At 33.1% G+C, this 16,373-nt stretch overlaps 1 protein-coding gene and 1 pseudogene across 3 annotated transcripts; one reads left to right on the top strand and one right to left on the bottom strand.

The window, feature by feature from the left end:
- Positions 1-2,254: 2,254 nt before the first annotated feature.
- LOC120175272 (serine/threonine-protein kinase BSK7-like) lies at positions 2,255-10,882 on the top strand. 3 transcript variants are annotated; one of them, XM_039181941.1, is made up of 11 exons: positions 2,255-2,393; positions 2,707-2,986; positions 3,071-3,291; positions 3,668-3,803; positions 4,039-4,172; positions 4,376-4,481; positions 4,996-5,081; positions 7,965-8,153; positions 8,553-8,705; positions 9,259-9,372; positions 10,232-10,882. In XM_039181941.1, the coding sequence occupies exons 2-11, from the start codon at positions 2,908-2,910 to the stop codon at positions 10,475-10,477; spliced, it is 1,464 nt and encodes a 487-aa protein (XP_039037872.1). In that variant the 5' UTR covers positions 2,255-2,393; positions 2,707-2,907; the 3' UTR covers positions 10,478-10,882. The 3 variants fall into 3 exon arrangements, with proteins under 3 accessions (XP_039037872.1, XP_039037874.1, XP_039037871.1); XM_039181943.1 differs by lacking the exon at positions 2,255-2,393 and having other exon boundaries at positions 2,439-2,986; positions 9,271-9,372; XM_039181940.1 differs by lacking the exon at positions 2,255-2,393 and having other exon boundaries at positions 2,440-2,986.
- Positions 10,883-12,215: 1,333 nt separating this feature from the next.
- Positions 12,216-16,373, bottom strand: part of LOC120175162 — a 9,530-nt pseudogene continuing 5,372 nt past the window's right edge.

Below are 16,373 nucleotides of genomic sequence, written 5' to 3'. Positions count from 1 at the left end.
TTTTATTTGGTTTGGGCTTTGGGTAGGTAATTGGGTTTTTTGGGTTGTAAATTAATAATAATAATAATAATAATATTAATATTAATAAAATTAAAATAATAATAATAATATAGATATAATTTGAAAAATGGTGATTACAATAAATAATTTAGTTACTTTTTTCTAATTTTTTTCTTATATTTTTTAGCATCAACAACAACATCAATCTTTAGTGGATTGTCGATCATTGTTTTTTCTTTTCTTTTTTATTATCTTTCTCCCTTATACTCTAGTTATGTTTTTGTTTAATTAGTCTTTTATTTTTCGTTTGAAAATAATGGATGATTTTTGTCTACTTTTTTTAGCACATGTTTTGTACAATTTTATAGCACATATTTGTTTTTTTCGCATGATTGAATTTGACTACATTTCTCTAGATTCAAATGATGTTTATTCAGTTACCGTGCTATCTATTTATGTTTTGATTTGAACCGTTGGGATGGATATTAATAAACACTTAGAATCATTGAAGATATGTCGTAAATGAATTGTGATAATGATAGTTTGTTAATAAGCCAATCATTGTTGTATGGATTTTATCTTATTGTTAATAGTGTTTATCATTCAACCCGACAATTGTGCTTGTTTATATTTGTCATTTATTTGAATTGTTTGATTGAGTTTTTAATTTTTTTTATAATAAAATAAATAAATGTCAAAAAGTCATTTTCAATAGAATAAAAGGAAACCTAGGATTATTATGTGTTAATTTTCCAATAAAAATGATAGTTAGACACACGTGCACGTGAAAGAGATCATTTGAAAGATCAAAAAGAAAATACAAGGAAAGAGATAGGAAATAAAATTATTTCCGAAGCTAAAATTAAATATTAATAGAGGTCGAAATATTAGGTTATTTTAAAAAATATAAAGATTTTTTTTAAGTATTTAAACTTAAAATTCAGCATGAACAAGTGACCTTAGTGATTAAGGGAATTATTGTTATCTTTGAGGTCTCAGGTTCAAACACTGCGTATGTAGGGGTATAAGCGTTCATTGTCAAATAGTTGAAAGTCTTTGTACATGTACTACCTTGTATTCACCATAAATTTACAATAAAAAACTCAATTTATAAGACAACTTCTAATTTGTCTAATATTTAAACTTACAATGACCTAAATTGTAATTAGACTAAAATTTTCAGAAAGTGTACTTATTATTCTTTAGTTCGATCACTACTTGATTAAATATTTAATAATTTTTTATATTTTTTAAATTTAAATATTTTTTTATATAAATCAAAATATTATTAAACCAAAATCATATTAATTATACAAATTTTAACATGGGTCCGACCCCCTAAGGAAGCTCGATCTACTAAAATAGATAACTTTATAAAAAATTTAAAATGGTAAAAATAGATTATTAATAAAAAATAAAAAAATATGTTTAAAATATATGATAATTTGAAATTTTAAGAAAAATGATTCATCCATGATAATGAAAATAGATTATCAATAAAAAGACAAAAAAGATATATAAAATATTTGAAAATGATGAGAAATTAGATTTTTTAAGCAAAATCAAGGGGTTCGGATCGTGACAATTGCAAATGGAGTGAAGTAGAATAGAAAAATCATCTTTGTCTCTATGGTACTCAATTCAGATTAGTCGATCAATAGATCAGATACCATGATTAAAATGAACACCCTATAATTTGAATTTTACAAGAAAAAAATGACTATATCAAATTAAATTAGATCGAAATCAATTAAATTCAAAATTTGTATAATTCTTAGTTACATCTTAAGATTCGAGATAATAAAATAATAAATTTGGTTAATTTTTAATATCCACCCATAATTTATCCTCAAACCTTAAAAAATAATAATTTTCGAATTATTTTTCAAAAAGGAAGAAGGGAGACAATGGGTAGGCAATTGATTATGGGGAATTAGGCGTGGAAAATAAATAGAATAAACTATAAAGAATAGGTCATGTGGGTGGAAAATAATCTCATGTTTATTATTAATTGTTATTAAATTGGATAAATATTTATATATTCAGAGAAAGAGAGAGAGAGCTTTCGTTCTCAACGCTGAAAAAGCTCCAACGATCGCCGATTCTTAGACAGATTTCATTTTCTCGAAAGAAAATATCGTTTAGAATCTAATATAAGTATAAAACATCGAGAAAATAACTTTGAATTTTGTTTTCTTCTTCTGAAAGAGTCGAGAATCTCTTCGGCTGATTCAGGTTCTTCTAAAACTTTTAACTTTCTTTTAAGCTTTGATTTTATTAGAGGAATTGTTTTGAAGTTACAGAGAAGTTGAAGCTTTGCTGAAGCTAAGCTTGAATTGACTAAAGAGGGGAAAGTGAGTTGACTCAATGGTTGGAACTCGACGCTGCTAAAGGTTCCTTTTTATTCTGTTTCTTTAATTTTCTCTTTTTTTTTTGTTTGGCTGTTAGAAAGTTACTCGAGGGATACATGTTGAATCAAACGAAATGATTTTCCTGTTTCATTTTTGTTTAGTTGAAATGGAACGGAAATCTGGGCGAGTAAAACGGCGAGGTTTCAAATATGATCAATGATTTGATTCTAGGTTTTAGATTTCAGTGGAAGAAAAAAATTGAATGTCATTTATAAGATTCGAATTCTTAGCGTAGCCTTTTTTTTATGGATTGGTTCCGAAGTGGCATATTTGAATTCAAATTCTTATGCTGCAGGTCAATTGAGGTTTTGATTTGAACAGAAATTTTGAAAAATAAAAGGATATCTGGTCAAAAAGGGTAAAAGACTGAAAATTACTTCGATGAAGTTCATTTATGAAGCTGAGTGTAAATATTAAAAGCATACAAAAAGTTTGTATTACTTCGGAACCTCCATTGATTTCCTACTGTTTGAAGAGATCCCATTGAGGTATTAGGATGGGCGGTGGGTGTTCGAAACTAGAGTGTTGTTGGAGGTTTGAGCAGAATGGATCAATTCCTGAAGCTGCTAATGTTGGTAAGTATGAATAGTGAGTTTTGTTGTTGATTATAATCATGCTAATAGAGGCTGCTTTTAATATTAAATTATGTTGTTTTATAGAAAGTGAGGAAAAGGGTGAAGTTGATGGTTTACCTGCATTCCGTGAATGCTCAATTGAAACACTCAAGATAGCTACATCTGGATTCGCCGTGGAAAATATAGTTTCAGAACATGGTGAGAAAGCTCCTAATGTAGTTTACAAGGGCAAGTTGGAAAATCAAAGGCTGATTGCTGTTAAACGATTTAATAGGTCTGCATGGCCTGATGCCCGGCAGTTCTTGGTAAGCAAATGCTGAATACGTAGTGTGTTCTTTTCAAGATTTCGTGTCAGCCTTTCCCCTAGTGTTCATCAGTCATTTCTGCAGAGGAAAAGGAAAAGTCTTTCTATAGCATTATACTCTGAACTTATGAAGTTGAGTTCATTGAGAGTTTTTGTCATCTTGAAGGGATTTGTTTCCTGAAGTTCTGACCCTGATATGTTTTATGCATGTCTTCCATAATAACTCTTATTGGTAACCTTCATGACTACCTATTCTGACAAGAATCTATATCTTCCTGCTATCATATTTATAGTGTAAAATTGCTTTCAATGTAGTGTAATATTCTAGATTACATTATAAAACTCATGGCTTCTGACTTCAGCTTCTATAACTTTAGGAAGAGGCAAGAGCTGTTGGTCACCTTCGGAACCACAGATTGGCTAATTTACTTGGTTGTTGCTATGAAGGGGATGAAAGGTTACTTGTTGCAGAATTTATGAACAATGACACATTGGCAAAACACTTATTCCATTGTAAGTTCATGTTTGGTTCCCTTGCTTCAGCTTTGTAATTCAGTTTATATTTTGTTTTTCTGTTTCCAATTGTTTGGTTGATATAAATCTATAACTTGTTAATATCAGCTGTAATATGGTTCTCTCCTTCTTCAAGTCTTTAGTTTGTACTTCTATCTTCTTTTTTTTAGCTGGATCATTGTAAAAGGAATGGTTATTTCAGACTCACATTCATATTGAACTTATGGGTTTTCAGGGGAAGCACAACCGATGAAATGGGTAATGCGACTAAGGGTTGCTTTGCATCTTGCAGAAGCTCTAGAATACTGCACCAGCAAAGGACGTGCCCTGTATCATGACCTAAATGCATATCGAATTGTTTTCGATGACGTATGTTTCTTAACATTTTTTTTCTATGATTTTGATTTTTGTTTTTTACTAAGCCAAAACCTTTTATTTAAAAAAGGAAAAACTTATTTCATGTGGCTACTGGGATTCGATCCCAGGTCTTCATGGCCACAACGTGAAATTCTTACCACTAAACTAAGGCCACTTTGTTCGTAAATATTAGTTATTATGCAAATTAATTTCAGGAGGGAAACCCTAGACTTTCATGCTTTGGACTAATGAAGAACAGTAGAGATGGAAAAAGTTACAGCACAAACTTGGCATTTACTCCTCCAGAGTATTTGAGGACAGGTACTTATCCTCTTTAATAAAATGATAAGCTTCTTTACATGCATGCTAATCCTCTTTTTATGGACTTGACCGTTGAATATCCAAGCTGTTAAATAAGATTTTTGCCTGACCTTTTTTTTGCTCTCATTTGTTTGTTTTTCTAGTTGTGTAATCTACCATCACTTTATAAAATATGTTATTTTCTTTTCAATTTTTCATGCTAGTACTTTTAAATTTAGGGAATTATATGTTGATTTATATAACAAGCAGATTTGAAGAAGAAGGTATCATTTCATAAGGAGATATAATGTGACTACTATTTTGTGGCCGAATTCTGCTTAGAAAATAGAAATGCTATTTATATTAGATTGCAGATGTGTTAGTATCTGTTGACTCTTTTAACTCTCTCCTATGTAGTTGTGTGGTTCCCTGAACTTATAACACTGTATTTGCATCCGGTTTTATGATTGGGATATCAATATCAGTCACTTATCCTTTTGGAGTTTAGTAGTCTAAATTGTTCTTGTGTCCGCAGGTAGAGTAACACCAGAAAGTGTAATTTATAGTTTTGGCACCCTTCTTCTTGATCTTCTCAGTGGAAAACATATTCCTCCAAGTCACGTAAGTATACTAAAGACATTTGATGCAACAGATTTCTTGAAAAATACTAGTTTCCTTGTATTATCTATCTATGAAGTTGTTATTTGTCCGACATGTAGAAGGTAACATGTCTTTTATATTGTACCTGTTTGAAACTTGATTTGTGATTAAGGACTGTGCTTGTTGATTTTAGGACTGTAAGTTAATGTTTTTGATGGTTTTTATTCAAAGATACAATTTAACTCTGAACAGCGGTTCTGGTTTATCTGGACCGTTGTTAAGATTCAAACCGGAACCTATTAATGGTACCACTTAATAAGCTATTCTTTTCATTGTTATTATTGTTTTGATAGATCGTTTGTAACACCCCAACCCGTATCCGACCCGGATCCGAGTCCGAGGTGTCACATTGACTTTTCAAAACTCAGTTCTTTAGAAATCCACTAAAATCTTAATTTCCTCATTTGAGAAAATAATTACTTTACAGTAATAAATACTATCAAATTGTTTTACAAACCATTCAGAGCATATTCAACTCAATCAATTAGCACATGCCAATTATATTCAAAATAACCAAATACATTTAAATCATCTATTTTCTGATCTGAAACTTTGTAAGGGAGATACTGACTTGTCTTGCTCTTCTTAGCTTCTCTTCTCGCTTCTGTAACCTACGTGTGAAACAATCACACGCTAAGTCTATGAAGTGAGGCATTAAACTTATAAAAGAACTCTAACTATATAAACATGCATGAACATATCCTTTCATGATGCTACATCAAAACAATACCACATTATATGCAATGTAATATACACATATACATATCACACACTACTTCTATCTCTAACCTTATTTCACTATCAATATTTTTATCATTTATATCTATTCTTTCAATCAACGTATGATTCATTTAACCAATCAATACACACATCATCATACAAATCATATAACACCATTCATATCACAAAAGCATATACATTACATGTGATATATTCATTGTTATCTCTTTGTTAGTCCATGTACATATGTGAGAACTATAGATATGTGAGTCTATTGAGGTTGTGCATTAAGCTGTCACCACAATTCGTATGGGGTCTCACTAGGGGCATGTGAAATTTATCCCGAAAGACCACTGTATATGTCCCGAAGGACCACTGTATATGTCCCGAAAGACCACTATATATCCCTCGACTCTTGGCATGCCAACTATATCTCTAGATCTCTATACACATAACATGGGCATTAGCAATATATCAATTCAAATATTCATATAATCATATAGTACAATTTCACCTATTTCTTATCTCTTGTCACCATATACTCACATAACTTTGTATCATATTCCACATATTCATATCACATAGCTCATGTCACTTGCATGGTTTCACATAAATATATATATCATATCTTGTTCACATATATTTCTCATATAACCCATATTATATGATTCATATCTTATTCTTATATCATCATGTATATCATCTATGTTCATTCACTTAATCTCTTATATTCATATATCACATATGCATATTATTCATTATGTAAACATATATTCATATAACTTATGTAAACATACAACAACATATAATTCATAACAAACACATGTTCATGTTCATGTTCATGAATTTATGCATAACACTATAGGAAATAGACTTGTCGCAAGTCTTATTTCCATTTAATATCATATACGATCTAATATGCACTCACCTTGGCCTCACTTGCTATCAATTACTCCTATGGCTTACTTTCTCTTCCGGATCAATTCTAACCTTTCAATCATTCCGGAACTTGCTCTCGATTGATATCTACACAATCATGTATGCATATTAGCATTCTAAATACTATGATTCGATCCTTGATTTCTTAAGCTATAAAAAAGATCTACTTCTATTTTTCCTTTGAAGTGCATCGGTACACTCTGTAGTATGTGCATCGATGCATTAACTATGCATCGATACACAATTTGCATTCGATGTTTCCATTTTTAAGGGGTGCATCGATGCACTTCCTGTGCATCGATACACACTGAACAATTTCTGGAAATTTACCCTTGATGCATCGGTACATGTTGAATGTGTAGCGATGCACACTAGTCCAGAATTCATATTTAAACCCGAAAATTCATTCTTTTCAACTTTAATTCTTCATGTTCTATCCCCTTTTCATATACTAAACTCAAATACACATACTTAAGCCCATTTGAACTCATTTATCACCCCCTTTAAATCTCAAAATCCTATCTTTCATATGTAATTCAAGAATTACACCAAATTTGCAACATGTTCTAAATCCAATTCTATCACTTCATATCTCTTAATTAGATTGATTTAATTAGATTGATGACAAGTCAAATTTAACTTCCAATTCTAATTATGAACTTTATTCCAAGTTTCATTCAAGAGTTCCTAATCTTTAATCTCTCATAACTCCATCATCCTTTATTTTTAAGATAATTTAAGCTTTCCTTAAGCTTAATTATCATCCAATAATCATAAACCAACTTTAATTTCAACAAATAATCAACTAACCACAAAACTCACCTTTGCTATGGTGACTCACCTTCTTTTCTCTTCCACGTGGGCATCCTTATCTTATAAAGAAAAATAAAATCTTTCATGTCAAATGACCATTTTGCCCTTTACTTCATCTAATAATTACTAACAATGATGCATAAAATATCTTCAAGTAAGTCATTGAACTATTCAATTATCCTACTTTAATCACCAATTTTTGAAAATTTTCAATCTAGTCACTGACACGGTATTGAGGATGTTACATCGTTATTATGGGAATGGCACTTTGTGCCCGCCAAAATAATGTTTTGCTTGTTTTTTTCCATATTAGGACGGTGTAGTTATGCCAACTGCGGTGCACCTAATATTTACTTGTAACACTTTGTTCAGGCGCTGGACCTTATACGTGACAGGAACATCCAGATGCTGATAGATTCTTGTTTAGAAGGGCAATTTTCAAATGATGATGGGACTGAGTTGGTACGTTTAGCGTCAAGATGTTTGCAATATGAGCCCCGTGAACGGCCAATTCCAAAGTCATTAGTTTCTGCAATAGTTCCTCTTCAGAGGGATGCTGAGGTTGTTTGTCTTTTATTTCTCAAGTAACTTCATTTTATTATTTCCAAAATTCGAACTCTCTAACATTACTTGTCCATATACAGCTTCCATAGAAAGACATTATGTTCCCTAACTTTTCTTCTCTTAATTGGAATTATAGCTTCTTTTGATTTTTCTGTTTGGTCTGTAGAGACAAATCCTCATTCTATAACTTTTATGTCTTTTTTTCATTGTTCATTCCATACAAGCAAGACAGATGCAGTTGCTCTTCCTTCCTAACGTGTACTATTATATCAACTCCAAAGTCCAAATAGATGTAGATGCCAGTTTAGGCAAAGATTAACAGGGTCTTATCTGTTTGAAGGCTGAGTAATGTTTTTCCATTAATGAGAAGTGCCTTTTATTCAATTAATTTTGAAGGTTCCTTCTTATGTATTAATGGGCATACGTAATGGTGCCGATGCCGTACCTCTGACACCGCTTGGGGAATCCTGCTTAAGAATGGATTTAACTGCCATTCATGAGGTCTTAGAAAACCTTGGGTATAAAGATGATGAGGGTGCTGCTACTGAGGTTTGTTTCTTGTCTGTCAAGTAAAATATTTCTTTTTTCCTATATTATTTGCCCTTCAGACTTGACTAATTAAGCCTGAACTGAGTGACGATTTCCTCTCAGGGAAAGGTACATGGTCCAAGATTAAAACCCCATTCAGCCTTGCATATATGTCCTTCCCCCACGCCCCCCCCCCCAAAAAAAAGAAAAGAAAGGAACTTCGAGCCATTTCTAATCAGTCATCACAATTTAGTTTTGATTTTCTTTATTTTAATTTGGGGTTGCTATGGCAAGGATAAAGACTTCTCTATCATTTTTACTGATGCGATTAAAATTGTCGATATAACCATGTTTTAACATGATTTGAGTTTGAATATTTTGATCCTTCTCATTTGTGCGTTTGAGGTGGTTAATGCACAATATTAAATATAGATGGGGCTACACCTGTTTATCGTGCTGGTGGTTTAGACCGAGGTGGTTATTAACAATGGCATAGAATTAGTATTTCAGGTTAGCTTGCTTGTTTCAGCTGTGGAGTGTATGCTTTTCTCACTGCTAGTTTTATGGCTTGCAGCTTTCATTCCAGATGTGGACGAATCAGATGCAGGAAACATTGACGTCAAAGAAAAAGGGTGATGCTGCTTTTAGGCATAAAGATTTCACAGCTGCCATTGAATGCTATACCCAGGTTAGAATTTGCTTACTATTATCCTCTGTAGGGGTGTAAACGAGCCGAGTCGAGCTCGAGTATTGCTAAGCTCGACTCGACTCGAAAACTCTGAAATGGAGCTCGACTCGAAAACTCTTGAGTTTAAAATTTTCAAGCTCGACTCAAACTCGAAATCTTGAACTGAAGCTCGTGAGCAGCTCAAAATGAAGAAAAAAAATTCTTAAACTTAACTCGATTGAAGCCTCAAACTCAAACATGAATCTTAAATACATGAAATTTTACTGTATTTTTAAAAAAGAAATTAATATATAAATATTAATATTATTAATAATTTATTTAAAAAAAAAAAACAAAATCTTAATATATTATATTTTCGAGCTGTTCACTAGCTTTTCGAATCGAATATCGAGTAGCTCGTTTCGGCTCATTAAGAACTCGAGTTCGAGCTCGAGTCGAGTTCATTCAATCCGAGTATTTATCGAGCCTTGATCGAGTCAATCTCGAGTAGCTCGCGATCTGTCTCGTCTCATTTACAACTCTACTCTGAATGTCAAATAATTTACACGTCTTCTTGCTAAGTCAAACCTTTTTTAGGAGGCATATCGAGGTAGCCAGAATAGATTTTTCTGTTTATTTCATACAACCTAGCAACTTTCTGCTGCTTTATTGTATCTTTACTGTCATCATCCGGACTGAAAGTATCCAGGATCATATTAGCGGCATTCATGTCCTAAAAATTATCAAGATGTAATTTTGGGAAATTGTCTAGTTTGGTACTTTTTGTGCCATGGCTGGTGTCCCTAAAGGAGGTAAATGTTTTGCGAATGAAATTCAAAAGTATATCTTTGACCCGACAGTTTGTACATTCATGTCACAGTTCATTGATGTTGGAACCATGGTTTCCCCAACGGTTTATGCTCGACGGAGTTTAGGGTACCTCATGAATGACATGCCCCAAGAAGCCCTCAATGATGCTATGGAAGCACAAATAATATCTCCTGTTTGGCATTTTGCATCCTACTTGCAAGCTGCTGCCCTATTAGCTCTAGGGAAGGAGGACGAGGCACAAGTCGCTCTCAAGGAGGGTACCGGGCTTGAAAACAAAAAGAACGCAACTTCTTGACCACAATCGAAGCTCAAATAAGTCGCCTCTCCGATCAACCTGGAGATGACCATCCATTTGACAAAGTTGTCAGTTTCCAGGTAAGGGAACCATCTTAAAACCTCAAAAGAAACCATGCGTTCCGACGAATACATATAATATCGATCAAGTCTGCACGACGAGTTTCGTTTTGGTTTGATTCGATCCGGTTCATGATCAGCTTGAAAATTTGCTTTGGAACAACTCGATAAATCTCTGCCCTTGCTTTCACTGTTACTGACGTTTCCCAAATTCAATGATCTTTGGAGAAACAAATGGAATATTAGTATAGAAAAGCGTGAACAGATTATTCGTCATGCTTGTAATTATGTACAGTACCGATGATTATGGTTTGCTCATCTGGAGATGAAAGCTGGTTGTTTTTTTGTATGTTTATTTATTATCAAACTAAGAGAATACACTATCAATGGGATGCGAAATGTTTCTAAACTCGACTTACACGGTGCAAAACTCTTCTCCAAAAACTAGCACAATAATCTCATGTGTAACTTAAGAATATTAATAGGAAGAATATAAAATTATTTGAATATATGTTTTACCTAGTTATTTTTATAATATATACGCTTTTAGATAAATTAAATTTTTAATATTAAATCATAAATATTTGCATAATGTCATACAATTCATATAAAATGTTATTCATAGTTTAATTATATTGATTTAGATAGATTTATAGCTAAATAATGAAATAAATACTTGTTATTAAATTATAAATATTAAAAACAATTAATATTAATTATATTATTATTTTAATAAATTTTAATATTATTAATAAAATAGTATATTATAGGATAAAAATATAAATTTAATATAGATATAAAAAAATGACGCCTAATAAATACCTTTATTATATAAAATAAAAAGTACTTATATAATTTTACAACAAAAAATATAACTGAAACTAAAAAAACATTAAATAAACAAAATTATTTTAAATTAAAAAAAAAACTTTTTAGGGAAAATTTCGTGTATAATGGTCAAAATTGTTTAATACGTACCTAGATTAAAATGAGAATGATATTCCCACTCTTTACCCCAAAAATACTATAGTAGAAAAACAATATTAGCCCTCACTAGAGATGCACATAGCCGGATTTAAATTCGATCCAGATTGGATAAAAATAGATCCGGTTTTTCACCAAGCCAAAAAATCGGTTTATAAAAAAATCGGTTCGGATCATAACCGGTTTGGAGGGCCGGATGATGTAACCGGTTTCGGTTTGAAAAAATCCGATTTTTTAAAAAAACCGGTTTTTAATCCGGTAAAAAATCCGGTCATCCAATTTTTTAAACCCCATACCGGATTTTTTTCTGGATAAAAAACCAGTTTTTTATCCGATTTTTTTCAAACCGGTTTTTAATCCGGTAAAAAATCCGGTCGTTCAATTTTTTCTCAAACCGGTTATACTATCCAGTTTTAAAATATCCGATCCGGTTTAAAAAAAATCGGTTTTTCCCAAATCCGATTTCGGATATTTTTTACATAAAATCGGATATTCAGATTTTTTGTGCACCTCTAGCCCTCACTAAGACCTAAACCAACCATGATAATATATTTCATAAACTTAAAGCATTTGCTCTCATACTGCCCTTATCCAAAGCAAAGAATGTAATTACCAGGGTAAGAAATAATGTTAAAAAGCAGCAGCAATGACATTGCCACGAAAACCCTAAATTGGAACAAAGCTTGTTATGCATTCGTTCACAGCATCGTTTATTCCTCTATAAAGTTCACTTTGCTTTAAATCACAGAGCATTCTAAGAACTTGATTCTCAATTCATCTCAGTGGAGTAATTCTTCGAAAACAGGGTCAACAGACTGTCCCCATTTCCAAAAGCCTCTCAGCTGGTGTTACTCCTGCCATAAATTTGCATTCAAATACAGCCATGTGACCACGGCAACATAAAATCATATTACTCGAACTTGTTTCATGCACCGACCGTCTAAATGAAGAAATGGAAATGGAGAATCAAAGTAACATGGCAAGGCAGGTAGTTTAGATTTGCTACTTCTCTCGCCATTGTCGCTTGAAAAATTAGAAAGGAACACGAGGGTTGAAAAGCTCTAATTGATTCAACTCTAATATCTTTATATTTTTATATTCCCGTTGTTTTAAGCTTGTAATTTTTTTAACTCTTTATTTCATTTTACCACTTAAAAATAACTGGAGTTAAGAAACTTTCACCAGTTGGTAGATATTTCACAAGTTCCTCGCAAACAGAAATACCAGACATAAATCTAAATAATACGTGGACTCTCGATTGCGTACCTGTTTGAACCACCTCTGCCACCTCATTCAAGAACCCGGTTGCCTTGAAGCCTCTTCTTTCCAAGCCATCCTACATGGATAATCGATTGAGTTAAAAAAAAAAAAAAGCATTAAAATAAAATCTGTCAAAGCAGCACCAGAAATTGTAATGCCTGATTTAGGATTTATGTAAAATTGGAAAAACGAGAAAGAAATGTCGTATGATACCTTGGCCAATTTGAGAACATCTTCAGCGACGTGCCAGTGAAGCCCATCTCGAAATGGTGTCTTAAGACAAGTCTTTGGAACCTACTAAACAGATCTTTAACTTAGACATGCAATCTTAGACTCTTAGCACTATAGAAGCACAATTCAAGAGCTTTATACACGTATCTCAACCTGCAAATGGAACAAAATTTCTAGTACTCTTCACCTACTAAAGGGACGTGTAAATTTATTAGCTATGGAAATGTTTTAATAACCTTGTTTCTCAACATTTGTCTTTCTTCGGGAGTCCAATCAGGAGTCATGTCTAGGATACTCTGGAGCGAGATCTCATCATATAACAAACCTACCTGAAAACCGAAAGAAACGAACATATGTATTGTAATTTCAACAAGCAAGAGAACAGGCATTAACACAACTAGAATAAGAAGATAACGTGTCAAGAGAATGAAAAAAAACGTGCAAAGTCATAATTTAGGCACTAGCATGCACTGTTGAATCAAAATTATGTAACAAGAAACTTAGCCCTTAAGGTCAACTACATAGCTGTAATAGCAAAAGTAGTGCTCTATAACTCGAGAAACAGTTTACTAAATACACCAAAAAATAAAAGGATTGCAACACATGTTAATTCAACAGCTTTGTCGATGTGGACCAACAGAAGCTGGAAATGCCGAATTATGTTATTCAAGTTCAGCCAAGTCAGTGGTTAGGGGACTTGTTGTTACCCCTTGAGGTCCCAGGTTCGAGCACCGCAAATGCAAGGGGCATGAATGTTCATTGCAAATGGTTGAGAGTATTTGAACAGATATTGCTTTGTATTTACCCCAGATGTATCAAAAAAAAAGTTCAGCCAAGCCAACTAGCCTTGATTGTGCTTTTAACTTTTACAATGTTGTAAAAAAAAACTGATTTTCAATACTAAGTATTACTAAATAATTCACAAACAAAGGGATTATGCATAAGCAAAGCCAATTACCCAAAATGCTGGCAGAGCACATAACCTCCTCCAAGTACCTCTTTAGTCGGACCTGAGCGCAAAGAATAATATGGATTAAATAACATAAAATCATATGGAATATACGAAGTTTAAGATCATTTTTGAATTAAGCAATTACCTCTGGAAATATAGTTGTCAAATGATTTTCCCAGTCATTAAGGTTTGGCAGTTCACCAGGAATACATGGAAGATTTCCAGCCATAAAATCCTAAAACATGAACAGTGTTATTAGTAAAAGAATGATCAGGATTTTGTGGAAAAAGAATACGGAGCAATTTAGCAGCGTGAATACATGAGTGAAAAAGAATGGCTACAGAAGAAGCTTCAATTTTCAAGACTATAAAGGATAGAAGTAAACCCTGAATGACATTCCAGTGCAGTCAATGTACTTTTTCCGATAAACAAAATACATTGGAACATCAAGGGCATAGTCAACATACTGCTCAAACCTGCAGCACAGAAATAAAATACCATCATGAAATTCTCTATACACAAGGGATGATTTATGACAAATGAATCCAAATTGTCACAGTATTGCAACACAAAGAAAGCTTACCCGAAGGAGTCATCAAAAACAAATGGAAGCATGCCTGTTCGGTTCTTATCAGTATCAGTCCAGATATGACTGTTTAAACTCATTTTTTATATATAAAAAAATCAGTAAAAGGATGAACTCAGAGAATATGGAAATATGAAAATATAGTAAAAGATTACAAAACCTTCTCATGCTAAGGTAACCATTTGCCTTTCCTTCTGTAAAGGGGGAATTTGCAAATAAAGTTGTTGCTATCTGTTTCATTTGCTTCACTAGTTAGAAGAAAAGCAAGGCAGATATTTTCAGTGGAAGAGAAAGTATTAATGTTCTCACAGGTTGCAAAGCAAGACCAGCACGAAATTTCCTAACCATGTCAGCTTCTGAACTGTTGAAAATTCAATATTAGCCTAAATAAGTTCACACCTAAATTAATTTGATGTCATTGCTTACATCAATTTAGTTTTGATGTCATTGCTTACATCAATTTAGTTAGGTGAAAATTAAGTATTTTTCTCATGTTTTAATTTCAATGGTTTAGATTATTTAGTGCTTATTTTAATGAGTGGTTTAGATTGTTTCTTGTAACCTATAAATACCCTACTTGTATTTGAGTTTTATCATCCAACAATCAAAGCTTAATTATAAGCATTTGAAAGTTTTCTTAAGAGTTCTTCCCTTTTGCAATTTTATGAGATTATTCTAAAGAGTTTTTTTTTTCTTCTTCTCGATCAATTAGAATTTTTACTCTATTTTGATTCAACAATTGGTATCAGAGCCACGTTTTTAAGGTCTCTTGAAATTTTAAGTATGGTCTGTAGCAACAGTTTTTAACTGATCTTCCACATCAGAAAATATTTCTTGAGTTATTGTCGGGGTTATTACAAACCTTGTGGAGCTTCTTTGTGTTTAGAGTAATTTAGTACTCTGCACGTTTGTTACTCAAGCTTGTTCGGTGTAGTCAAAGTCTTGCCGTTAAGATGGGTGATCTTCAAGTAGTTGGAGGGATCAAGAAGCTCAACAACAAAAACTACAACACGTGGGCAACATGTATGGATTCATACTTACAAAGTCAAGACCTTTAGGAGGTTGTCGGTGGTGGTGAAGTTACACAACCGGCGACAGAACATGCCAATGGAATCTTGCGAAAGTGGAAAATTAAAGCAGGCAAAACAATGTTTGCTTTAAAGACCACAATTGAAGAAGAAATGTTGGAGCACATTCGGGATGCTAAAACACCAAAGGAAGCATGGGATACTTTTGTTACACTTTTCCGAAGAGGAACGATACAAAATTGCAACTTCTCGAGAATGAACTTCTATCAATGGCGCAACGCGACATGGCGGTTGCCCAATACTTTCACAAGGTGAAGTCGATATGTCGCGAAATTTCAGAATTAGATCCGACAGCTGCTATTGGAGAAGCCAGGATAAAAAGAATAATTGTCCATGGTTTGAGACCCGAATATCGAGGGTATGTTGCCGCTGTACAGGGATGGCCGACACATCCATCGCTTGTTGAGTTCGAAAATTTGCTTGCAGGTCAAGAATCCATGGCCAAGCAAATGGGAGGAGTCTCGCTGAAGGGTGAAGAGAAAGCGCTCTACACCAGCAAAAGCAGAGGCACTTTTCAGCGGTATACTGGCAGTGGATCTAAAAAGGATGGTGACAAGGTGAAAATTTACCAAGGAAAGGGAGGCCCTCATTCAGGGGGAGCATCCAAGAATCGCGGTAATAGTAGAAAGTTCGATGGCAAGTGTTATAACTGCGGGAAGATGGGTCACATGGCAAAAGACTGTTGGACCAAGAAAAAGCCTGTTGAAAGTAATACTGCTACTTCTTGTTCGAAGGA

This window comes from Hibiscus syriacus, unplaced genomic scaffold (assembly GCF_006381635.1).
Source record: "Hibiscus syriacus cultivar Baekdansim isolate YM2019G1 unplaced genomic scaffold, ASM638163v2 tig00112159_pilon, whole genome shotgun sequence".
Taxonomy (NCBI): domain Eukaryota; kingdom Viridiplantae; phylum Streptophyta; class Magnoliopsida; order Malvales; family Malvaceae; genus Hibiscus; species Hibiscus syriacus.
The sequence above is the reverse complement of the archived record's forward strand: the minus strand, read 5'-3'. Positions and strand labels throughout refer to the sequence as shown.

Coding starts and splice junctions, on each gene's coding strand:
- LOC120175272 (XM_039181941.1), top strand. CDS start 2,908: ATGGGCGGTGGGTGTTCGAAACTAGAGTGTTGTTGGAGGTTTGAGCAG. Junction 4,173..4,375: donor ATCGAATTGTTTTCGATGAC/GTATGTTTCTTA, acceptor AATTAATTTCAG/GAGGGAAACCCTAGACTTTC. Junction 5,082..7,964: donor AACATATTCCTCCAAGTCAC/GTAAGTATACTA, acceptor CACTTTGTTCAG/GCGCTGGACCTTATACGTGA.